General features: G+C 40.0%; 1 protein-coding gene across 2 annotated transcripts; it reads right to left on the reverse strand.

Moving 5' to 3' along the window:
* Positions 1–220: 220 nt before the first annotated feature.
* tsc22d3 (TSC22 domain family, member 3) lies at positions 221–24,890 on the reverse strand. 2 transcript variants are annotated; one of them, XM_027017004.2, is made up of 3 exons: positions 24,183–24,890; positions 1,929–1,980; positions 221–1,631 (listed from the first exon to the last, which is right to left on the reverse strand). In XM_027017004.2, exons 1-3 carry the CDS (start codon positions 24,500–24,502, stop codon positions 1,389–1,391), a joined length of 615 nt encoding a protein of 204 aa, XP_026872805.2. In that variant the 5' UTR covers positions 24,503–24,890; the 3' UTR covers positions 221–1,388. The 2 variants fall into 2 exon arrangements, with proteins under 2 accessions (XP_026872805.2, XP_026872812.2); XM_027017011.2 differs by lacking the exon at positions 24,183–24,890 and adding an exon at positions 2,378–2,675.
* Between the last annotated feature and the right edge of the window lie 1,900 nt (positions 24,891–26,790).

Here is a 26,790-nt window from a genome sequence, read left to right on the forward strand (position 1 = left end):
TATGAAATATAGCTTTAATTTTTTTTATTTCTAATGAAAACTCAAAAGATTCCCTAATGTCTTACAAGTTAATATCAAATTCACATTTCATAAATGCAAACTCATAGATGCTTTAGGTTAGTTATGATGGTAGCCTAAGCTAGCCATAATATATTAAATGCAGTAAATGTTCTGCATTTCAGAATGCAAAACCAAAAGGCAAATGGAATGGAAGCAATGATAATTTTGTGTAAACATAAGGTTTATTGCAGTGTGCATTTTGTATCCTTACATCACTGAAAAACTCCGCTCTATGGACACAGTGAAGCAACAATACCTCAGATTTGAAAAGTCTGCTGACAGCAGAAAGGGACACCTCAGCCCTGTGTAGTAACATGTGGTACTAGCTGACATGTGAGTATGAGGCAAGTCTTTGGTAGTTAAAGAGCACTACGTTAATTCAGGAGCATGGGATGCTCCTCAACATGCACTCACACAAGTCCTGCCAACAGGCAGGCTAGCATGTGAGATCACCAGAGGTGTGTCAAGAGTGCAAATGCAGCAAGAGAGTAGAAGCTCCTCCTCTCCATCATTCCAAAGCACTTTATATCAGGTGCTAGTTTACAGAACTAAGCAAATGTCTGCATACGTCTATCCCCACAATAATCATCAGTTTATACACAAAGAATATAAACAAGTTGATTTTATGCAGTTTCAAAAAAACAGCAATTCCCCTCTAAGCAGCAAGCCCCATCTGCAGAGATTAAAAGCAAGACATATGAATCGTATGGTAATAAATTACCAATGTGACAGAGAGGACCAGTACTCTGCACAAGTCCAGCTCAACAGTTTTCAACTACATGAGCCCTTGTGGTCTTGTATACGAGAGACCACTAACATGAGACCATATGTATGTGGTACAGTCAGCCAAGGCCAGAGACACCAGACGGATTGTAGCAGTAAAAGCTCCACATGAGGCTCTTGTGAGACTGGAGTTTTTTAAAGGGAATGTGTCCTTGGCTCCACACGGACAGGTCAAGGACATGCGACCACAACATTTCACAGCTTGGGCCAGCGGGCCAGCCCCGTCAGACGAGCCCCTCTCTTCCCGTGACAAGTGAGCAAGAGAAAGACCAGGCCAGGCCCCATGGCGCACAGCTGCCGGTCCTGTTGTACAGTAACCTCGGACATCTACAGCGCTCTCTCTTTGCCGCATCAGTCCGAAGAGATTGTCGGATATTACACAACAGTCGAAGGCCTCCGGAGCGTCGGATGCAGTCGCTTGGTCAGGTTTTTGTGTCTGTACAGCCAGCTTCACTCAGAAGCCATGCAACAACAACAATGGCGGCGACTCAGGAGGTCCATTTCAGGTGAGGGCTGTGGCTCTGCCCGCCCCTTGGCAGAGCCACTTACACGGCCGATCCAGAGCCTCGCTGCTCGGATGTGCCCAGGTCCGGATGCTCCAGCGAGAGCACGGCCTCTGAGGGAAGGCGCGACTGGAACTTCTCCAGCTGTTCGGGGCTGGCCAGGTTCTTCAGCAGGCTGTTCTCACGTTCCAGCTGGTTGTTCTTCTCCGCCAGTTCCTTGATCTGCTCCTTCAGGATTTCCACTTCCTCCCTGACTGCATACATAAGGTGGTTCTTTACAAGATCCTGGAATGAGAAGAAAGGGAGAGGGGTTTATTTTACAGTCTTTCACTTTAAAACTCTCTTCAGTCTAGCTATGAAATAATTATAAATAACCAAAGTTTCAATTGCTTTCAATAGACAGCCATAAGTGGTTCTAGCATGCAGAGGAACAATAAACATGCACCACTGGAGTATGAGAAGACATCACAGTGGTAGTCTTGTATGTCATAACAGGGATATTATGAAAAAATAATTAGAAAACTGTGAAAGGAACAAAAAGTATATTTAGCATTCAGGGTCTTCTAAAAAATATATTTTTACCATTGCTTGTTCGATCTTGTTGTCAATTGCCACAACGCTTGCACCAGAGGCACTGCAAATGAAAGAAAAATAAATATTACTTAGAAGCAAATCACTACACAAGTGTAAAAAGTATATGGGGCAATGGAAAGCTCACATGAAAAATCCGAAAAAGAGAGCAGTCCGTTCTGAGGTGTTGGATTAAAATGACAGCGTGGCTATAAAAAGCCCGCAAAGCAATACCTATTTCCAAGCTAATATAGGCTAGTCTTTAGCGTGGGCAAAGCTTATGCAGTCGTCGCCACTAGATAATTATCACATTACATACACCAAAACAATACTTTCCCCATTGGCAAACGAGTTAGTCTGATAGCCGGAGTTAAATCCGCTAGTCCAAGACATCGCCCAAGTTGTAGTACTCGACTTCTAATATACATCTAATAAATAAAAAAAAGATATCTAATATTTACCTGTTGTCAAGTTTAACAGATACAACATCCCCTCCCAAGAACGAAGAAAAGAAGGAGATTGAGAAGTTGTGCAGTTGATAGACGGCCAGCTCCATTGGAGTTTTGAACATTTCCGTACTCATGTTCAGGATTAAACTCGTTTGTATAATGTTTCTCGCCACGTTTGCGTCTTGTTAGTATACTAGGTTAGGTTCCTGGTGTTTTCACGTTGCTCTATTGCAATGTGTCCGAAAGACCGGGTTCTAGGAGTCTACTGTGGTTTCAAAGAAACACTGTCGGCAAGTGATACTATTTCTGATGCAGTGCCGTATTTATATGTACTGTAAAGTGACGTGGTGTGAGGCAAGCATAAATTATTCAAATAAATCTGTTGTCATAGATTTTCAAATTGACCCCTCCCTGAACTCGTTCAAAGAACAGTAATACACAAGTCAAAAACAAGATCAAAACAAAAACAATAAAATATGCTTTACAACTGGAAAGTGCAAAGATATCTAAATGTTTGCATGCAGCCTAGTTTAGCTTTTCAATAAACGAAGCTAATGCATGTAAAAGTTCCAGAGTATAAGTTATAGTTAAGTTATATTTATAACACCAATCTGCTGCAGAACTGAAAGAAAGAAAGAAAGAAAGAAAGAAAGAAAGAAAGAAAGAAAGAAAGAAAGAAAGAAAGAAAGAGACTACAATATTTAAGAATTTTCCTGCAAAGGTATTTTCCAAGCCTTATAGTGTTCTTTGCAGCACCTTTGTCGGATCATCTGGGACCTCTAGTGGTTACACAGTATATTACAGATGCATTGCCTCACGTGTCCAGCATGTTCAGGCAAACAATGCTACGAGAGTATTATGCTGCATATGATGTCTAAGGCTTTGTATCTATGACTGAAATATTGATACATTAATGATAATATTCATAAAGCAAAATGGTAACCTAACATATCTCACAAATTGACTGTATTTAAGGAAGAAAAATTATCTCAGAGACATCATACTGTAAACTTTGTGAAGGTATTTTTTGTGAGTAGCCCTTGGTTTAAATTTCAATAATTGTGTAAATCATGTTATACATTTACAGGAATGATGTCAATAAACTGTACTTTGTAGTAAGTAACCAGGACATATTCAGACATAAGACAGTATGCTGAGAAAGAAATTCACATAAACTGTCAATCCAGACCCATGCTCTTCATGTAACTATTCAGCAGAAAGCTATAAGAGCAGGGTTTTGTTTTTCCTAACAGATATCCTGCATTGAGAGTGGCATTATCACATAAAGAAAATCAATGAAATAGAAAGCTGAGCAGGTCTAGAGTGGTTATTCATTACACATCTTGTTGCAAAAGTATCTGGTTTAAGGGAGAAGGAAACTCCAGGTAAAATGTTTCAAACGTTATAAACCAGAAATAGCTCAATTTATGGGAAACTGTACAGTAATATTTGTAATTTATAGTTAATGTTATTCTGTAATGGTAAGATAAGATAATAGTTTATTGATTCCCTCAGGAAAATGTAACTTGTTACAGAAGCTGTTGTTATTAAAAAAAATAAATTATATATATATATATATATATATATATATATATATATATATATATATATATATATATATATATATATATATATATATCTGTAGCTGTAAGCCTAAATAGGCCTTCACTTATTAAAGCACAGCAATGTCCTGCACATTTAGACAATGACTCAACAGAGATAACTGGGAGTGGCTTATTGATTTGAGTGATCAGTGCATTTTCTGCCTCTATTAGGTAAACAGAGTTTCATGAGATACCAGAAAACTTTATTTCAAGATCAAGATATTTTACTGGCCAGAAATGACTGGTCCATTTTGTGTTGATGATTCTCAGTACAAGGTGAGAGCATTTCCCTGGGAATTGCATGAGATTAATGATTGATACATGGCATAAGTGGTAGGGAATAGCTAAAACCCACTGACAGCAATATTGTTTTATTAGTGGGATGTTTCATACGAATGGAGTGCTTTTTAGTTAGGATTTGGAATGGCTTTAGTATTTGTGGGAGGTGAATTTGGGCAGTGAATCATCTGCTTAGGTTAACAGATGTTTTAAGAAAATATGTAGAAACAGAGAAAATTCCCTTTGACTTCGGAGGGTTAAAAATAGAATTGTTGCAGTGGCTGCAAAAGGTTTTTTTTTTTTTGGAATTGATATCTCAATAATGCCTTAAAAATTATGTAATGTTTACCACATTGAACTAAATTAAAGGCATAACTTCTTATAGTTTCATTCCAGAGGTTTAATATGTATTCTGAGGGGATGAAGAATTAATTATCCCAATCCACATGGAACAGTAAGAATGGTACTCTCCACTGATTCTATTTAAAGAGACTGAATATGGGAGAAGTGAACTCACATTAGTATCAGCAGTGCCTGTCACATTTAGTTTCATGCAGAGTTTGTGATGCTGCCAAGATGGATTTCATAGCAGTGGTGCTGAGGCAGGTGAACCCTTACTTCTTATCTCCCAGGCTACAGACTCCCACTGTTCTACAGTCAGGCTAATTGGTGGATGCTGATTATTTTGAACCATATGAAACAATGACAATAGTATGGAGGTTATAGAGAGCCGACAAAGAGCCCTTTCATAGTCAGAAGGGTTTTGTATCATGATGAAAGCCCTGCAGGTGGTGAGGTACAGATCATCTCAGTTAGTGGCAAGCTCCCCATTATGTAATCGTCATTAAGGGAGCTGTTTTCTTTTTGAGAGCCCATTGTGAATGTGACAAATGAGAGCACACATGCACCAGTGTAACATAGTTCCATAATTACTGAGCTCCTTCTGCTCTGCACATGATGGACCAGGATCCTGACAGCCCCTGATTAGGCATCTAATGACAACAGGCGTCCTGTGTGTGCCACAATATAAAATGTCTTCCACTCTCAATTATGTCAGCAGTCTCAAAGCCATGACTGACACTGAGGGAACATGGCTACGAGGATGAACAAAAGCTCTGGGCATCACACAGAGTGAATGGAGCTGGGACGTGGTGCGGTGTGCCTGCCAGCACTGTCGCCATGCAAGGGTGGAGATGTCTCCAGCTCCCTCCAATGAACAAGCAATCCCCAAGCTGCTAGGGCCCACTCTTAATCAATATGCTTTTAAAGACTGATATGAAATGCTGATACAGTGCTGAATACAAAGAGTGCAGTAGTTAAAGTCAGTAGTAAGTTACACTGCAATCCTTTATGTTACAAGGGCACTTCTGTTTCCTAGAAACAATGTGGGAGCCCCCTTCTCAGTATTGATAATGATGTTACAGCATATGTATTGTTCCATGAACATTTTTGATAGCACTTTACTGAAGGGCACTGTTTAGAAGGCTACATGGCATCTATATACATATATATCTATATCTATCTATCTATCTGTCTATCTATCTATCTATCTATCTATCTATCTATATATATATATATATATATATATATATATATATATATATATATATATATATACACACACCCCTATCATTTCAAATATACATAATATACAAACTGACAAACATACATAACATTTTATAAATGCCTAGTGAAACAAGTGTCAGCTGTCATAAGACCTTATTTTGTCAATTTTGATGTAAAGTTGATATAGCTATGTAAATTTATATCGATTTGTGGTGGCATTAAGATGTGTCATGACACTTTGGGGTGAAATGACACTGCATGTTATGACAACAGCACAGCGTTTTTTGCAAGAATGTTGTGTTATTTATTACCTTTACAATTATTAAATTTGGCTAATTGTTAAAACAATATGTAATATTAATGTGAGTATACTGTACTTTTTTATGTCTTTACTGAAAAGTTTAACTTGATTTTAACTATACAGCTCCGAATAACATTATACAATCTGAACAGTCCCTCTGTGAGTGATTACAGTAATGAGGTTAGGCAAGTAATGAGCCTGTTCAGTGACAGAAGAACTTTTTTCACATCTTGTAGAACAAGCCCTACAACACTAACCTGGCACTGTCACAGCAGTTAGACAAGCACTCATTTTTGCACACCTACGCAACCCCACACAACCAATCAATCAGCTGTCAATGTGAATGATAACCATTCAGCTGAGCCATGTTGGCACTTACCGCCTGTCTCTCCTCTTCAGTAGACTAGGTGAGTAGGGAGGCTGGTAGCTCATGGCTCCCGTTATATGAGAACTGCAGGCTGCAGGAGGTAGGCTTGGCCCTGGACAGTAGATGAGTGTTGTGCAAGCTCTTTGGTGTAGTAGGGTCGTGGATGAAAGTGTCCCATTCTCCCAGCTGAATGGGAGGAGAGTGTACAGACAGGGCTGCTTCCTCTGCTCAGTACTTTTTTTTCTGTACCCAGATACAAATACCTAAAATACCACTGGAGATGAGTCCTTGGCAAATAGTGACTTACATGTGGCAGGGCATCAAGCTAATACTAAAAATGTGAACAGAAATAGTAGTATATGTGAATGGCATGATGATAGGGTCATAAAGGGTCACAAAGTACAGGTATATGTGTGTGTGTGCAGCATATGTGTCTTCTGTTCTGTCTTGTAGCCCATTAAAATAATGATGTCCTCTCACGAAATGTTTTTGTTTTTTGTTCAAAAGATTCAGACAACATGTTTCATCTGTCAGACACCATTGTTATAAGTGAATGTTAAGAAACCAGTAAAGGTGAACTATTACAAAGTGCAACAAAGTTCCAAAGGTGAACTATTACAAAGTGCAACATACTTTTATTTTGAGGAATTACTCATGTGTTTGTACAAAACGCATTGAGGCAGGAGCTACTCAAGTTACAAGGTTGTGTTCACATTTTTAAAAACAATTAATGGTTTGATTAAAGGCTGAGAGAACTGGGCTTTGTCTGAATAAGCTTTAACTCCTATTCAGTCCAGAATCAATTTATACAATTGATTTAGTTGTTCCTTTTCTTTGCCAAAGAATGTGAGCACATCACATTGAATAACAAAATCCAAACTGAGCTTGTGTACCCTACAGGCCCAATATTCCAATATATGTTTGTGTTGTAATATAAATGGTATTCTATGCTACAAAGAGACTCATCATCCTCACAGTGGTAGCATGATAAAAATGACCTCCCACCATGCAACAAGACACATTTATGTCAAGGTTTAAAGTTTTAAAAACTGTTTATGCTGGGCAACCACCTGCTTGAAAACTATTTGCCTCAGCAAAACCTGGAATTTGTGTGCCAGGTACAGGCTCACCTGTAATGGTTTGCATTGAAACTTGTGACAAAATTAAGTAAAATATAAGATAAACAGAAGTGTTTCTTTACTACTCTTTACTAGTTTCTTTACTAGGATTTGTGCTAAGTAGTATGTTATGTGTGCATTATAAAAAAAAAAAGGCTTTGAATTGTTTGGAGAATTACTTATGTCCTTGAGCTGAGATGTGTGCTTGCACACAAAGCTTATGAATATATTTTTCTATCAACATGCACAAATGAGGTGCTACTTAAGCTGTTATCACCTCTATAACCACAAATGCATTCTGTGTGTTGATCATGTGACATACTAGGGTGCAGTTACCTAATGATACAGGGTCACTTATGTAAGCCTTTGTTTGAATACTTACTGAACAGCCAGTCTCCATGTGTATAAGAAGGTTTATATGGATTTATGAGCCAGGTGAGAGCCTGACCCTGATCCTTTTGCTCTGACATCTGTCTTATCAGCACCCAGCTGTAGCAGAGTAAACAAGAGGCTGCAGACCAGCCTGTGGGTTATTCAATGATCTTCATGAATGTCCAGTCATTATTGTACAGTAGCTGTCAAAGGATATTCCACACAGCCAATGAAGATTACATGGGATTGAGATAGGCGGTGAATGCCCGCATTCATACTGACAGTCACCGAGGGGTGCTTACTGTAGGCACTTAAGGCTATTGGAAGGCTTTTGGCCAATCCAAGCCCATCCAGCACTAGATTTTTACAAGTGGAGCAAGGGCAGCCATCTGTGTGTCGCCTCAAGCAAGACTCCTGGTCTGGCTGTTCATGGAGTTTACTACAGAGGCTTGAAGTTTAAATGGTGGGAAACTGGGTGCCCAGTCACGGCTCTGCCTTGATTTATTGAAGATCGGAATAACACTACCTAAACCTTCAGAGTTAACCAACTGAGAAATTCCATTTACACTTGATGTTTGATCTCCACAAAGCTCCATGCTCAGCTCAGTTAAGTGTGCCGAATGTGGTCCCAATGATCCATGCATGCTAGGTTTATTGTAGCAGTTTGCTAGGTGTGAATGTATCCATTATTGTGTCACCACTGACATGCAGCGAAGTACAGCAGAAGTCTCTCTGCGCATGAACTTGCCTATAGTGGGTAGGCCTCATGTGCTGGCATGCAATAAGCATGAGCCATGACAGGCTCTCCCAAAAGGAGGCACCTTTGTGTATCTTATAAAGAGTGCCTATGGAGCAAGAAAATGTTGCTTTTTACATCAGAAAAAAAGGTCACATTTTGTACGTTCAGCTGTGCTCAGCTCCCTTCTACAGACAAATGTATTTCAGAGCACAAATGTACACCTCTTTCAAAACATGTAATGTATATTTTTTACTCCAGGTCACCTTCAGTGTATGTCCTGCCTTCCACACCTGTCTTTGCAATACCAAGTGCTAAAAGCTTTTATAGATTTATTTCATTGTCATAGATGTCATGTGATTTTCCCCAAGAATGAAGGCCGTAAGCAACAGCATACCAAGAAACTCTTACTAGAGCCCAACCACAAATTACTGCATTATCTTTGAATAACTGATTTAGCATCTTTCTGGCCTACCATAATCTCACCAGTGTCCCAGAATGAGTTATGCTTTCACAATCCCAAGGGACTTTGTTCTGATAAATGCAGAATCTCTCTCTAGAAAGACCCCTTTCATCAGGTCACCCTATGATGTGATTAAAAAAGAACTGACTTCTTAAATTGACATGATTGAGAACAGGGAGCCCAAAGCCAGCTATAATATTGTGCTTTATTTTTGACTGCTACTTTAACTGAATTTAATGTTTTTTGCCTGGAAGAGGAGAACATTTGTCAGAGGGACTTGGTGCAGCATGTCTCTGAGGAAACTACTGCTCACCCAGGCTCATGGGCTGCATGCAGACTAGCCTCTGGTCAGGCATGAACATGGACCACTCCAAATGTGATGGCAGCCATGCAGCAGAATCCAAGCTCCTACAAATGGGCCCAATTACTAATGCATCGTTATCCACAATGGCCCAGAAATGTCCAAGCAGGTTAGTCGCAAGTGACCGCTCCCAGGGCTACTGAACTCCTGCTCATATATATATATATATATATATATATATATATATATATATATATATATATATATATATATATATATATATATTCAGCTGCTTCTGAAGAAAGTGGCTCCTGTTCTCAGTGCTGCCTTGTAGCTCTGGCTGCTGCGCCGCATGCAGAACCCAAAGGCCCAGGTGCTGCCAATGCAGCACGTTTCTCCACAGTAATAAAACATTCATGCATGGAGGGCCCAAGAAAGCATATTTGCCAGTGTCTGGATCAGCGTCTCATTGGAGGAAACTGAGAGTGAGTGGCTCCCAGATTTGGTGAAACCATAAAAGTTTGGGTGGTCATAGAGTCCCTGCATTCAAAGGTCTGCCAAGCACTCTGGGTGTCGAGCAGAGCATATAAGCTCACCAGGAGGGAGGCAGGGTGGCACTGTTTTGATGTCAGAGCTCTCGATGAAGGACTGTCCGCATGCGAATCAGCTGGCATGTGCACAAAAGGCAGAGAGGGACCTTATGGGGTGCAGAGTGCAGCAGAACCTCTACCCAAATGCATTCATCCCAGAGCAGTACCCAGTTTGCGCACACGTCATGTCTAATTAATTTTCAAAGACACAGTTCAGTCTCTCAGGGAGAGTGGAGAGTTTATTTGTCTGTTGTAGGCAGTTTGGCTTGAAAATGAATGCAAATATATTGCTATTCAATAGTTCATACTGTGGTGTCTCACAATGAGGCAATGAATTCATTACCTCATGTCCTCAAGCTCATCAAGTCTAATTAACTGGAGAGCAGAAGGTGAAAAAAAAGAAAAGGCTGATAAAGAGAAGGATGATATCTGGAGTATCACTGAATACAGCTGGTGTTGATAGATTGCTCTGTGGGCAAAATTGTGTTTCATTCATTGAAACCTTTATGATCAGTCAAATTGCTAAATGGTTACCACAAAGCTTTCATTACTCCTATGTATACAGTGAATCATCATAAAGGGGTTTAAGTTAGCAAATTATTTGGTGTTCTGTGAGAATGACATTTGTATCAGTCACCTAATAAACCACAAGCTAAATAGTAATCTTTCACTCAGTCTTTATCACACAAAAGGTCAAAAGAGTGTGAAAAATTGTAATAATGTGCATACACACATTGCACCACACACTCACAGACCTGCAGGCAGACATACATACTAAAGGACACAAACCTGTAATCTGTCCATACTAGTCTAGCTTCAAGTTTCAATGGGAATGGTGAGGGAGAATGTTGGTGCGTTTCAGCTCAGGGTGCGGCTGGCAGACTCAGACAGGGCAGATTTACAGCAACTGGCCCATACTACCTACCCTTACCTCTCTCTCCCTTTCCACCCCACTGCCCCACAGACATATTCCCATCCCCACTCGCAGCCCTGAATGGTTCACTGCTTGAGAAATATTCCAGAGAAAGTAGTCCGCTCCCTGCAGCTCAGAGACCTATTAAAACTCAAACATGTCTCCCAGTGTGTGTGCTTGCTTTTGTAAGAATCACGCATAAGCATGTTAGAAAGCAAGTGCATGCATGTGTGCATGTTTCTTTGCATGTGTTTGCATGTACGTAAATGGGCATGTCCTTTATGTATATATGTATTGTATCAAACTACATACCGTTAAAGGTAGTTTAAGGCTTTAAAAGCATGAACAAAAAAATAATACCAGTACAGGTAGAAAAGTCAGTGACGTAAAATCTCTCGGAGTTAACCGGGCAGAGAGATGTTTGCAGCCACAAAAGAACAGAACAGAGATGGAGGTAGATAATGTAGAGGACTGACTCATGTAGCTGGAGTTCAGAGCCAACTAGCTGTCATATTATCTCCAGTACAATCTGGAAGCACTGACATACTGGAGGTGGTTCACACAAAGATGGCAAGATGCTGGCATGCCGCCAGAGCATTAGGTGCACACTACAAGCAGCAGGTCAAAAGTCCTACAGCACTCTGAAATGGAATTTATGATTTTCCCCTGAAATGCTGCCAATCCATTGACCTCTGATACACCCCAGGCAAATGTTTATTAATATATGTAAATGTTGCTATGTTTGTAACAGAGCAAATCATGTAGAATTTTTGATTTGCAAATTCCAAGCTATTGATGGCACTTCTTTCTAACTCTGAGACTAGCAAATCCCATGTCAAATGCTAACACAGACATCGTCTGAGACATGCTCTTATGGTGTGTTTACACACAGTGGATTTCTTCGCCCACACTCACGCTTTGCCCGCAGCTGTTATATAATGAGCTCTGACTCATTTGAAACTTTTTTCAGCCCATATGAAAAGCCTGCTCCCAGTCCAAACAGGATAGAAGCCATCAACTCCATTATATGGTAAATGGAAAAAAATATGGCACAGTATGTCCTCTAACCTCAAGGTGAAAAATAGACCTTTATATGGATAGCACTTACACTTTGCCCCAGTTTTTTAATGTCATCTGGCCACTCGTAAGAGCAAGCTTTTACAGAACTGAAAGCAAAGTTAAAAGGCAAGCTGCCACACCCCTGCAAAGGGTGTGACAAGTTTTCCAAAAGCAGCTCAAGCAAAAACAAATGACAACCTATGGCCTATTCTAAAGCAGTACAATGCAGAACAATTTTCCGTCATTACACAAATTACCAAAATACCTGACATAGATTTTTTTGTTTGTTTGTTTTGGGGGGTTTTTGTTAGGAGCATACAATCAATTCCACCACAATGTGCAAACCCAACTAGCACAGCTGACTGGTGGGACTGCAATGTTACTGTGTTGAGACCACACTGTCGAGTAGCAAACACACTCCGACATCTCCAAGACCTCTCTTTAAGCTGCCCTTTTGCTAGAGTTCTGAAACCAGCAGGGGTTCAGTGATTCCTCCACACTTACAGCTTGCCATGATCTTTGTACTGTGTCAACAAACTCAGCTTCGCCCTACTGAAACGTGCAAGTGTGCCAGCAGCCAGCCCCCCCAACCCCCAGCCTCCAATAATTAGTGTGTGTTTGACACGTCTGCGACTGCTCGCCTGTTGTCTGGCTCAGAGCAAAGGCGTTGTTGTACAGAATGCCTGCAAGCTTGCTGAGAGGTAAGGCAATCCTGTGAACCTGCCCTGATCCACATGTTTTCTCGATGTTAAGCTTGTTTGCACTGTCTCCAGGCCCCTTCCATGCTCTTTGTGTTCCTACATGCTCTGCTGATAAAGGGTGTAGACTGTCTTCCAATCAACCTGTTGGAGTACATCAGTCAGGCTTCTGTATAAAATCTGTGTGCTCAAAACAGCAATCCACCATTGAATCAAAATGAACATGAAACATATTAGTACATATTTATTTAATGTGACTTTCGTGTAGACTTTTTTTTTCATGGCAGAATTTATTTCTTCTAGAATCTTATATATTTTACAAGATTATATAATAACAATATAATAATTTTAATTGTATTTATTTATTTAATAAATGAATAAATAAATAAATAAATAAATAAATAGGTGTGCTGTATACTTTATACTGCATTGTAATATATTGCTCTGTACAGCAACCATGATTGCATTCTGTATCATCAAAACATCGATCAAAACACAGCCCTAGGTCTGGGGCGATAACTTTACATTGTACTGCATATGAACTTGATCACCAAGAGTTTCCTAGCAGCATGGTAAATAAATAGAGGCCATGTTGAGCCTTTGCATGACCCTCACATGAGGATGGAGAGGAAAGCGACAATAGAAAGGCTCTATTATTATACAGCGCCCCATGGAAGTGGGGTTTATAGCTCTGGGCTTTCAGGACAGAGAATTCGACAGAGGCGCTTCCTGAGGAAGCGCTAGCTACATGAGTGAACAACATCCAAAGCATACAGTATAGAGCATGTGGACATTTTGTGGACATTTTTTGATACTTATTTTTTGATACTAATTTTGTTTAGAAAATGTTTTCCTACGCCTTTCAACATGTAGGGTGCAGTTTTGCTTATGCTTGTTTTTTTCTTTAAAAGAATCAAAATGGTAAAAGTTTGGGTTGAATGACTTTTGTTGGGGTTGTATGCAGAAATACCACAGACAATTTTTTTATAGTTTTATCCAAACCAGCACCAGACACTTGCGTGATATGAGCCTGTCTAATGTTTGTGTGAAGGGTGTCCTGTTACTGTCTGTACTGTCTGGCACAGATGACAAGTTTGTGGGAGTGGTTGTGTACATGCTTGTATGTGTGCGCTGTGAGTGAGAGAACACTGAAACAGGGAAATAAAAAAAATGAGGAAGAGAAAGAGGCGGGGAGCAAGGGCTCACACAGCTGTTGTTCTGCTGAGCTTCCTCTGATAGTGAGCTTGGCTGTACTCCCAGTTCTTTAGGTAAATTGTAGAAACACAAACATCTTGGAAGTATTTTAGATTAAAAAAAGGTGCCAGTGTGCAAGACAAGGTAGACACTAACAGAGCCTTGGGTGGCACATAGGATGCTTCTAGATTTTTCTATGGCCATTTTAACAGTGACACAATTCAATCTCCTTAACTGAAACATTTTCCCTGGTTTTCAGTGGTAGACTCCCATTAACAAAGAAGGCCTAATTTTAACACATTAAATCAGTGCAGATCTTCTATTAACTTTGTTGCAGTTAGGCCCTTCCAGCTTCCATGTTCAATGGTTTTCCTGTCTCGTGTGTTTTGGTTCCATTCCGTAGTTTGATTTTCCACACCTGTTCCTCATTTCTAGTCTTGTTAAGTTCATGTATTTAAACCCTGTCTTGTTACCTGTGTCTTGGCTGTTCATTGGATGAATGTTTGGATGTATGGCTGAAAGTTTTTGAAAGCCCATCTGTGTTTTGAAACCTTTGTTTGTTAGCCTGTTTTGTGATCCTAGCCATTTGTTTTTCCTTACCTAAGTGTGTTTTTTTTCCCCTAGCTTCTTTATTATAGCCTGCTTCCCTTGTTTGCCTTAATGTGTTTTTCTGTTTATCATGTATCCCTGTACTCTACATATTGCCTCAATGACCCCGGACTGCTCTGATGACTCTGAATCTGGATTTGCCCCAAATAAATTTCGTTCTTCTCCACACGTGTTCACCTCCTTACCACTCACCGTTACACTTTATCACTCATCACATGTATGAATATGCTGACATATGGAAAATTGTTAGCTTCTTACCACTTGATTGGCTTATGGACCACACTTTAAACCTTTAATCTGTTTTGTGTGTTACCCTTTGCAAGGCACATTCTTGAGTAAGACATGGAATGGAGAAACTTGTTCTGGCCCATGACAGCCATCACCCATTGTTCTTTTTGTAGCCATGGCAACAGATGTAAATGGTAAAAATATTGCCTTCTTGAATTTCAATTCACTATCAATGATACCTCAAAAGAAATTTGCACAGATTTATAAAGAGTTAAACATGTTTGTTCTCTGATGGCCTAAACATAAAATTCATTGCCAGACTCTGATTAATGTCTGTATACAAAACACTTAAGACAAGCACTGTCCTGAAACAAATACTCCACTTCAGGGCTTGATTAAGATGAATACTGGGGATTGGAGGAGATCAATAATTGAGCTAGTAAACACAAGCTTGAAGCTCTTTAACAAAGCAACACAATGCATGTTAAGCATTACTATTAAGCCAAGCTTTAAAAGTACAAACTGCGAAATCGATTTTCTCATCAACCATGTGCTATCTAAGTGAATGACATGGTTACAGCTGTGCCCTTAACATACTATATCTCTTCTTAACATTTAACATACAATATCTCTTATCACTATTAGCTGCTTGCTGTGTAATTTGAACCCATATTCCTTAGTCCACAATAGGTGGCAATACAAAAAAACAGCAACCACCTTTGGATTATGTTACAATTATTTACAAACTCAGGCATTTCTCCAAAATGTGCCCTTTGGTCAGTTTCAAATATGATTTTTAAGGTTGTATGAGTACACTACAGCTAAGGAAGGTGAAGCAAACACAACTCCAATCTTTCATTTTAACTAAACTGCAATCAATTCTTTTGCAACAAAGCTAGAGTGCATTGTGTAAATCTGCATAATGGTGAGTTGGCTCACTGTTTTGTGTAAAGTAAATGTTAGTTCTGATTAAATATTCTCAGTGGACAAACATTCCACTAATCTAAACATGATTATAAACTAGGAACAGATGCCACTATGTTCACCTCATGCTCAGAATTTTTTATACAGTGTTTCTTTACATGCCATTATGGGAGCATACAGTACATTTAAAATATCAGAATGTATTTCTGGTCTGGCATACATGTGTTTAAAGGTAATTCTGGTTAACGTTGGATAACAAAGATCACTGTTTTCTTAAGGAGTGTTAAAGCAGGAACTCCCCAAGCATTATGGACAACAGCAATAATTTTTTTCAGGAACAAATACTTCCTCAGTTAGAATTTCCATGAACTTACTAACTCCCAAACCCAGTATTCACCCTGTGTCAAAGAGCAGGCAATGTCTGTCTCAGGTTCCTGGCTACAAACTCATATGAACATTCACTGCACCCTACCAGGACTAAAACATCATAACTGTGCACTTATATTGCTCATTTTTCTGAATAATAAAATGTTATGTGTAGTGGGTCCTGAGAGAGCCCTGAACAGAATAGAAATTTGCTCTGGCAAAAAGCCTGACAGAGAGGTGTTTGGTCATTCAGCTGAGGCAGGGAGCACTTTTCACATTCCAGTTCCCATTCTCTTGGGTTTCTTTGGTGAAATTTTGGCTGTAGCCTCAAGCAGTATTCTCTCCTCTGCATTTAGCCATTACTTCTCTGTTAATTCATTTGGCTATTAGTCTTTGCTGTTGGCCATGCACTCTCTTACTTATAATTCTTTATGGTGTCTCACTGGTAATAATGCTGTCATGAACTATGGAATCACCACTTATTTCATATATATGATAGAAGACCTAGTGTTAGCTTTAATGGTGCCATACACATCTGGGCATCCAGGTAAAGAATGAGCAGATGTGACTCAGAGACAAGAGACTCAGACAAAATACATCTTGCTTGTAATTTTGGCTTATTCAGCCCACATTGTACCAGGGCCAAGAAAAAAAACAATGACAGCATCACAGAACATGGCAGAGAGTGTTTCTGTGCAAGAAAAGATCCCAAATAAAAGATCCTGAAGGTGCACATAAATCCATTCACTTACTGGACAAATAACCCCATACAGTATTTTTAAGAGAGAGATTCAAGGCTGAACATCTAGCAATTGTCACGGTACAGCCCCTCCCCCGAACGTCTCCTCGTGTGTGTGTGTGTGTGTGTGTGTGTGTGTGTGTGTGTGTGTGTGTGTGTGTGTGTGTGTGTGTGTGTGAGCACGCCCGCGCGTATGTGTGTGTTCATCACATATATATACACATCATAAACATAAACAGGGTGTTTCCCAGAAAGGCTGATAGTTTCCTCTAAAGGCTTAGGTTGCATAAGGAACCTAGGAAAGGTTGCCTAACTGCTAAACTCAGTTTCTCACCATCATCAGATTCAGTTTCCCACAGCTGTGCTAAATATCGGGGTGGTGAAGCATGTATTATTAAAAAGGGCAAAATCAGCCAATTCCTCATCAGTACAAATCACTAGAAGTTTAGTTGTGTCCTGTTTTTACTCTTCAATTACACCCTCACCCTCTGAAAATTTCTGTTTCAATCAACAGCCTTGCACATTATGTGATGAGCTTTTTGTATCCGTTTCACCAACAAGACTCAATAGGTAAATGAGTCGACTTCCATTTTGTTGTTCCTCTGACTTTGATGTGCTTTCTTGTATCCAGCAAGAACTTACATAAGAAAGGTCTGTCTCACAGCAGTGCTATATAACAGTTACTCAACATAAACTGTCTTCCGAGCTAAGCTAAAGACCTAGTACTTCTTTCTCCATCTCCGCATGTGACCCCTTGGGAAACATTTCTCCTCTGCCATTCTTTTCTCATGTTAAAGGTGATTAGCTGCCACACAGTCCATTTCTGCATGATATCAGCATCTTGTGCAAGATAAGGTGGGTGCTGCCTATGCAGTTTCTCAACTCTGTGTGTGATTAAAATCAAAACATAAAGTTTAAGACTATGTTCAAACATTGCTCCATATACTGTTTGTACATATAAATAAGTTTGTTCCCTCTGACCTTGGTGTTTTAAACAAACTACATTATTATACAAGCTTAAATGAACTCAGTGTGCTACACTGAGAGTGGGTCTGGACTAACCTATGAACCAGAGGAAAATCTGTTTTGTTTGTTTGCAGGTTGTCATGTGGTTGCCTGACCTATTGTGTGAGAGTGGCATTTTTTAGAAACAGAGCTCCTATAATTAACTATCCAAGTCCAAGAAACCAAAACAGTTTAGAATTGTTTACCACTGAAAGGCTGTTTTGGAAGAAAGGCTCCATTACACAATTGCATACCATGCTCATTCTAAAAGGACCAGTGAATGCGCAATAACCCATACATGATGTAAAGGTAAACCCAGTAAGAGCCTACTGTCTTACTGGCATGCAGCAGGAATACTTAGTGCATGTGTAGGGCCACGAGCTCCCGCCTACTAAAGGAGAAGGCTGTGGAAAAGCATTATTTGTAGCTCTCTAGTGGAACAAAGGATGAGCTGTGGTGGCTGGGTGATTCATTTTTCCCATGGGATAACCAGGCAGAACTCAGCATTCTGGATTGATTGGACCAAGCCCAAGAACAGCCAGGGCTTGTCAGGGTTAATCTCAATGCCCTGTGAACATGGCACCAACAAGACAACTAGGCTTCCCCAGGCATGGTCTGAAGGTACCTCTGGCACATTAAAAGGATGGGGATTTCAATTAATTTACTTCTGATTGTGAAATTTGTTATGTGTATTGTGCATTAGCCGTGTTTATAATGGCAGTAAGTGCCCAGGTCTTGGTACACAGACTGAATGAGTCAGCCGATTCTTGCAGACAGCACAACTCTGATATGGCACTGTTGGGGAATGGCTGTTACTGACAGGACCTCTCCTTATCTTAACAGATGCCATTGCCTGAGTGGGAGCAGATAAGGCTAATATGGGCCAGCACCTCTCCACAGTCCAGCACTCTGCTCTCAGCCCAGCTCATTGCCTCTTACATAACCCATGCAGTTGCCAGCCACTCCAAATTGCGTGATGTGTTGGTTATGTGCACAACGTTCAGCAAACAATACACTGAGTGTGAATAGGTTGAACGCATTTTTAAGCACACAGAGGGGTGTGAATCATTACTTAGAAACATGGGCATAGATCATTAAAATTGATGTTAAACACATAATGTCTGTCTAATTGATGTGACTTTGTCAGAGGTCTGATTCACCATAGTGACTCAAATTAGAAGTGACAGTGGAAACTCTGGATGCTGAATAATTTTTTTGTTGTTGCTGTTAAGTTTAGGCTGGAATATTTTGGCTTTTTTAGGACACTGTTCCAGGTCTGAAAGCATAGATGACTGATTTCCATCAATGGCTACTCCTGCCAGGATACTCTGAGGTTATGAAACAGAATGTCCTTAGTAAGGCTCATCTCCCTGTAACCTTGCTGTCTGTCTTACCGTAACTTCACAACTTGCACAAATGCTGAAGCTGGAACACCAGAGTTACAGGCAAACATCAAAATTGGGCCACACAGCTTCTCCTCTCTCAGCCCTTTGTCTTTCATTCCTAATTCCTTGTTATGGAATGATCTTCAGGAGGCAGATTCCAGTGTGTCTTGGATCAAATGCCACTGTGTCTTCCTTGGCTGTCACATGAGCACAGTTAGGCTTCCATTGTCCCTGTGATAAACATCACTGAAGCCATCTGTTTCATGCACAACCCCAGTGCACTAAACACTGCCCTGCATGGTTCTGCTGCCACACCAATTATTCATATTTGGACAATCTTTATGGGCTCATTCCTAAAGCAACATTTTTCTCAGATGACATTTTATCCTGTGAAAAATCTTTTTCTGCTCCTGTAATTACTCTGTAATGTTTGCCCATGCAAGCCCATAAGCAACATGTTTTAGAGCGCTGACAATGTATGATTCACATGTTATCAATGTGGCTCCATCAGTGTAGCTTCACTTAATCTTCATTTATTCCTCAGATATTTGGGGTGTTTCTCTGAATACCAGTACTGGGTGTGTCCTGTAGACAGTGGCTTTAGTGCCCAGTCCTGCCTCTGTGAATGGAATACCTTATACCAGGCAACAAAGCCACGGCTGGCCCTCTGCCCCGGCACCGTCTCCGTCCTCCACTGACCTAGTCATGACAATGCTGCTATTCATCTACTCATTTAAGAAGACATCACACACCTCTGTCTGTGACTGTTTAATTTATGACAGGGAAACTTTTTTTTTTTTACATCTAAACACTTTAACCTCGTTATTTGATAATAAAGGTTTTGCCAATAGAGTCACATTATAGACACTATTATAATATTATGACTAAGATATTAACAGTTGAGTATATCAGTGTATGGCCCAAGACAATCGTCAGCAAGGGTTTTGCATCATTAATTGCTGTGTTAATATTATAAGCCTTGGATAGAGAATGTTATCTATATATTAGAATTTAAAGTGAAATTCAGACTTTTTTATTGATAATACATTTATAAAGATCCTTTATGAAGAACTCAAAAACTGGGATGTTATGAGTTCCATTAGGATGATTGCTAAGCTACTTCATAGAATTTGGATAATTTTAAAGTTGCTTACTAATGTTAGTAGTAGGGCCAGGTTTAATAGTCATAGTTATTTCTCCTTTTTTTCTTCTTAAAAAGGAACTGGCTTTCCCTTTATCAAATTCTTACAAATAAAAATTGAATGTCTTCAAGTGAAGAACAAAAGAAGCTTGTCTCAGGCCATTACATTTCCACAGCGAGACCTCCCTAAGTCAGTATATCTGTTTGCAGTGAGACTCAGACCTGTTTTTCTTTTATCAATCTTACCCAGACCTCCTTTCCACTCACACAGCTGAGAGAAATGGGTGTGAAACGCCTTCATCTGATCTTCTTCCATGTCAAACCAATAGGCCACAGAATACATAAAGGGTCTGGTGTAGGAGGAAGTTCATTCTCAAGGGATCCAGATCTGGCACCCTCAAAGGCCTGTATCCTGCCCCCTATCTTGTAGGATCAGGCTTGCTTTCTCAAAACAATGTTCAAAGAGAAGCTCCTCAGCCAATGCTCAACAGCCTTATATGACCCCAGAAGCATTTATGTAAATGTCTGGCCCTTTTATGGAAATGCATTTCATTCTTCCATAATTTCTATCTTTCAGATGAGATATGGTTGCTCAGGTACAGGCAGTGTACTTATTTTAAATAAAAACTGATTTGGGCTGAATAGAATCAACAGCAAAACAACACTGGCTGAACTGGCTTACACAGTGCAGTGCTCCAGCCCCTGGTTCTGGAAGTCCTGAGAAGAAAACATTCAGCACTCACATGTTGTAGATGTTAGTTTATCACACCCTTATCCACGCTGTTCCCTCCCATGGGATGTCTAGACTGTCTGTCATTACACTCTCTCCCTCACACTCAAGAGTTTATGTCCCCGACCGGGCCACTGTGTCATCATTGTTAGTGCTTCTCGCAGGCTATAGACACAACTGTGCATGTCTTGTTTTTGTTAGGTTTATGTTGCAGGCAGGACCCTGCCAAAGTGATTTATGTTTGCATGCGAGTTGGCAGCATGTTCCTTCTGTTGCTGCCGCTGTGTGAGGCTGGATGCTCACTGCGCCCTTAACTACTGTAACAGATTCCCTCAACCAAGAGTGCTGCTGTGAAAATAACACCCAAGAAATCCACACTTGAGATGGACGGCTGTGAACAAAGTGTTCTGCCCAGATATGGGTGTTGTGCTTTGTCAGGCAAACAGTAGAGTGAGTGTTGGATTTAGTGCTACCCTGCACCAACCAAGGCAAACGTGAACTAACAGTATGCATGTATTTCTCATTCGGATGACTTTACATATATATGCACATTTTTCCTTTTTTCCTCAAAGAATTTCATAAAACATGAAGGCAATTGAAAGACTATGTTTTTGCATGGTGTTTCATTGCACACTGCTGAACATTCAAAGTAAATCTTCTCAATCTCTGCTTGGCTAAGATCTTTTGAGCACATTTTAACAAACTGAATCAACTCATCAGTGTTTTGTTTTGTTTTTTAGCACGAGGTCAGTGAGTTCATTCTGTGTAGTCCTTGCAGAAGAGAATTCCTACTTTCAAAATCCCTCCCTGTCCTAAGCCTTATTAAACAGACACACATCTTTTTATCTCCAACATATCAATAAGACTATGCTCCATTAACAGACTATCAGGGGCTTCTGTTCTGTGAAAAATATGGGCTCGGGACTATTAGAAAGAGTTATTTCAGCTATTCTCTGAGCTGCACAGAAATATGAAACTGTATGTAAGGAATGTGGAGTGGAAAAAACAAACTCATCATAAAGAAGAGAACCTGCATGTTGTAGTTGTAGCTGTAGAAAGCAGAGTACACACAGCATGGCTGCCTTTACGTTTACCGACTGACCAAAAGGGCTGTGACTATTATTACCTGTGACTGTTGGGAACTAAGGAAAGGCTGTTGAAGCAGACTAATGTCTGCAAATTGAAAGAGTGGAAATGGTACACAATGTTGGGAACCACTATTGTGCACTGTCCTACCAACCAATATCAATAAGTGACCTTGACGGGGACCTTTCAGGACCAAATGGAGGGACCTCATGATAAAGTAGGTTAAATATTAGCTAGACCTGGCAGAAAGGGTCTTAGATTAGTTTTGAAGGAAAGAGGTATTTTAATGCCATAGATCTATGAGAGCCGCTGAGATGAGCAACAAATTTCACTAATGAAAGTAAGATAGCTGTGCCATCATTTTATTACCACAGTACTTCCAACTATAAAAATACCCATCTTTTAGTAAATGACGTAGGTCAGGGTACTAATGATGTGTAGATAACATTGCTTATACATGTTGTGGTATAGTTTGTTAGATAGAGCTAGTTTATATTACTGTCATTGTGCATTTACACCACAGGTGCAAGCAAAATTAGTGGAATAACTCACTGTTATTGTTATCAGGAGATTTATTTTTGTTTTTTCTGTCAGCTATATTCCTTGGTGTACTATTTCTCTCCATGTGTTCAGAATTATTGGCACAATTTGGCATCAGCCAATTTTTCAGTACTTCACTATAATTTAGTAATTTAGCCTCCATAAAATTCTTCAATTAAATTCAATTAAAATTATTGACTTTGACGTTTCAATGCTTATATCTAGTTATCAGGTCACTGATTTGCCTGCAGCTCAGAGCTCAAAGAAACTCAGTGGGGAAAAAGATGCACAGCAATGTCAACTCACAGTCAGTGGGGAAAATAATCTACTTTTTTTATTATTACCAACCTGTCATGTCAATGTCAATCTGTTAGCGAAGTGTGTTCTAAAGACTGCACCTATGCATTTACCAGGCAGAAATATAAAGACAGTTTTCCAGATATTTCTAGATTTTAAAAAGATACATTACGCCTCCTCACCTGATTACATCTAACTACCTTTTCCCACAAGCCACTGCATCTTAATTCAGAAGCAGACTAAACATTTCAGTCAACTGTGTCAACCTGGGTGGTTCCATGGAAAAACACATGCCTTATACTTAATTGTCAAATCATCGAATATGTTTACATGCAATCTGTTGACCATTTTATCTGTTGCAGTGTTTCAGTGTACCCGTCAGCCTTATGTAGACCCTGTGCTATCTGTCAGTTTCATTTCAGTCAAGCATTGCAGGATTATGGGATTCTTAATGAACCCCATGAGGTCTTAAAAACATACAAAAGTCAGGTACTGGAATTTGTTTTCTACTTTGTGCAGGAGCAGCGGATGTCAGTATGGCATTTAATCAGCTCATGGTTTACAATTTGGCACATTTGGTTACTTCTCTCCACCCAAATTACATAGAAAAGTATGTAAGCATACCATTGTAGTGCAACCTTGCTTTCTGAGCATTAATACTTTCACTATTAATAATGGAGTATAACACACTTCATGTCAGTAAATGAGAAGTAATTAAACTCCCTTAGGATTCTGCTCCATGGATTGAGTAACATACCTCATACTGAGACTCTGGAATAATCCAGATTGGTTAGTTTTACCATTATAATTATTAAATGTTTGATTATTAGGTGATGGTGAAATGCATACTACATTTCAGTATCAGAATTAACACCTCTGTCAGCATGAATTATCTGCAAAGACACACTGTTTCTCATTATTTTGTTATTTCACTTTGCTACTACCTGTATTGTTGCACACATCAAAAAAAAACTTTCTTTGAGTTCCTATGAATTATTGAAAAATTTTAGCTATTATGATAAAATGTCATTACATGAGTGTCATTACACTTTTTATAAAGAGTATAATGCTTTTATTATATATAATGCCTTAAGTCAGTTATAGATTTTAAAAAACTTTTAAAAAGAGAGTAAAATAGAGTACATGTAAATGGCTTTCTGTCCTGAACCATTATCTGTGTTTAGCTGTGTGTGTGTGTGTGTGTACCTGTGGAAAAAGAGGAGGATGGACAGCATGGTCTGGTCAATGTTGCTGTTGCAGATGCCCTCGTTGAGCAGGTAGCAGGGGTCCCGCACTACCAACTCCAGGGAATCCTGCCTCATGATATTGTTCAGCTTGTCTGTGTTGAGGTTCTGGTAGAGCAGCTGATCCCGAAGCTGCCTGAAGTTGTTGAGAGAAGTGGGGCTGCCCAGGCTGGCGTGATGCGCTCGGCCTGGCCCCGGATCCGGCTCGCAGCCGTTGGCCAGATCCAGGCAGCAGTTACAACAGTCCAGACCGATGGGGGAGCGGCACCCCTCGTCCGACATCGAGACACCTCAAGCACGTGCACCAGGATGACAGAGACGCTACCACTGAGAGCTACCCTCTGTCCCACACTCGTGTGCCACTCTCCACCAAAGTGTGTGTCTATGTGTGTGGTTCAGGCGCGCGAGCTTGTGTGTGGAGTTCCTTCCTTTGTCACCTCCTCAGCTGGCTGCCCTGCAGGTGCTCCTGTCTTGGAGTTTCTAGTGCACCAGGTACTGAGGCTGTGCGTGTGTGCATGTGCAATCGCTCTGCGAATGTGACGGGTGTGTGCAAGTGAGAGTGTTCGAGTTCGTGAGTGCCACACCAGTTCTGTGTGCGGAGGGGAGACGACGCGATTCAGCAGGAATGCATTTAAAAGCAAAACCAGAAGCTGCTTAGCTTTTCTTTCCCAAGCCCTCCCCCCCCCCCCCAACCAAGCCCTTCACTTTTCCCTGCCCCTGTGCGTGAATACAGGAAGAGACGAGACAGAGGGAGAGAGAGAGAGAGAGAGAGAGAGAGAGAGAGAGAGAGAGAGGGCGAGGCAGAGGGAGAAGGAAGGAAGGGAAACCCTTGTGATTGGTAAGAGACTGCTTGGTGCACAGACAGGGCCCTCCCCTCTCATACTCTAACTTCTGAGCTCCATACCTCAGTTCAACAAGAAACTCAGAAAAATATTAAGGCTGAAGCATGCTCAAATACATGTGCTGTTTTGACTGGAGAGGAACAGTGAGAGAACAAACCCACCCACACATTCTTACACGTGCACATATCCAGACAGGGAAGCAAACAGCTTCCTTTCAGTTTATTTCAGTCATATCTCTCTCTCTCTCTCTTTCTCTCTCTCTCTCTCTCTCTCTCTCTCTCTCTCTCTCTCTCTCTCTCGCTCTCTCTCTCTGTGGTCTAAATTGTTTTTAAATAATTCTGAAAGTATACATTTGTACAGTATTTCTATGCAATATTCCATGAGTACTGATTCAGTCCAAGTGTATTGTCTAGACCTGGTAGTAAATATAGATTTAGTATTTTCTGTGGTTGTGTGTGTGTGTATATATGCATGTGTGTGTTTCTGCCAGCTCAACAAATAGATAAGCCTGTCTAAAGTCTTGTATTATGTAACCTTAAACATGTGTTCTGTCTGTTGTTTTTTATATTTACTTTTAAGGCATTTGACAGACGACCTTATCCAGAGCGATTTACAAAAGTGTTTTCCTATGCATCCAGTCATTTATTTCTGCATCATTTTGAGACCATACTGGTAAGCTCAATGCGTTCTGTGAAGAGGACATACTAGGCACCGCATCTCAGCAAACTGATTACGAAAACAGGTTCCTGTTGTTTGTGCTTTCACAAGATAGAAAAATGCTGTGGTTTCACCATGATATTGGATGCAAAAGTCTAGAAAAACTGAAAAGCTGAACAAAACACAAACTGGTCAGTTATAGATATCAGTTAGTTATAGTTATAGATATCTCAAAAATGTGCCAAAAGTGGTGAAACATCAGAAAAAAACGATGATGACATTTCACGGGAACAGTTTCTGCAAGTGGTTGCAGAGGATTGTATGATATGTGACATATCATCAGGCATAATTCTGATTCGTAGTTATACTGAATATCAATATTAGTATCTTCACAGTTCTTGTGCCACCTGTCACTTGTTATAACAGTAGAATGTAACTGTTTGTCCAAAGAACATTTATGCATGTAAAGTTATATAAAGTTCACATCAAATGTACCATTCCCGTGTCTATAAACAATTTAATCTCTGCAACAGTCCAATGGAGAACATACCGAATTGTCTGTACTTTACTGAGATACATCAGGCTTGATACAGGGATAACCTGTCTTTGGAGCCAGAAAATGAAAAGAAGTGGACTCTGATAGGATAAGTAAGATGTAGTGTTCATTTCACTGCACCCTACTGATTTTACACTGGAATGGTAAGGAGTCCTTAAAGATGACAGATGTGTGAAAAGAATAACAACTCGATGATGCAATACAGAACTGGTACTCAAATCTGGACTTTGAATCCAAAACCGATCATGGATTTTTTAAAATCACAGTTATTTAGATGAACAGTGTCATCACACCTGAGTCTTATTTTTAAAGATTTCCAACATGGAAAACTCCACTGGGATGCAGATCCAGGGCATCAGTGTCATCATTTTACCTGTAATCTTGTTTACCAAATCTCTTAGTGAGATGATTTCACATTTAAGATCAGCAATGAACTGCTTGGTGAACTGGATTTTTTGTGACAGTAAAATAGACATCCATTTGTCATTAGATTTATGATGTATAATGTATAATGC

Source organism: Electrophorus electricus, chromosome 12 (genome assembly GCF_013358815.1).
Source record: "Electrophorus electricus isolate fEleEle1 chromosome 12, fEleEle1.pri, whole genome shotgun sequence".
Classification (NCBI taxonomy): Eukaryota; Metazoa; Chordata; class Actinopteri; order Gymnotiformes; family Gymnotidae; genus Electrophorus; species Electrophorus electricus.

Bases quoted from the DNA above. Each gene is read 5' to 3' on its own strand.
- tsc22d3 (XM_027017004.2), bottom strand. From the start codon at position 24,502: ATGTCGGACGAGGGGTGCCGCTCCCCCATCGGTCTGGACTGTTGTAAC. The intron at 1,981-24,182 runs GTACACACACAC...TTTCATTTGCAG, and splicing joins ATCCTCCTCTTTTTCCACAG to TGCCTCTGGTGCAAGCGTTG. The intron at 1,632-1,928 runs GTAAAAATATAT...TTCTCATTCCAG, and splicing joins ACAAGATCGAACAAGCAATG to GATCTTGTAAAGAACCACCT.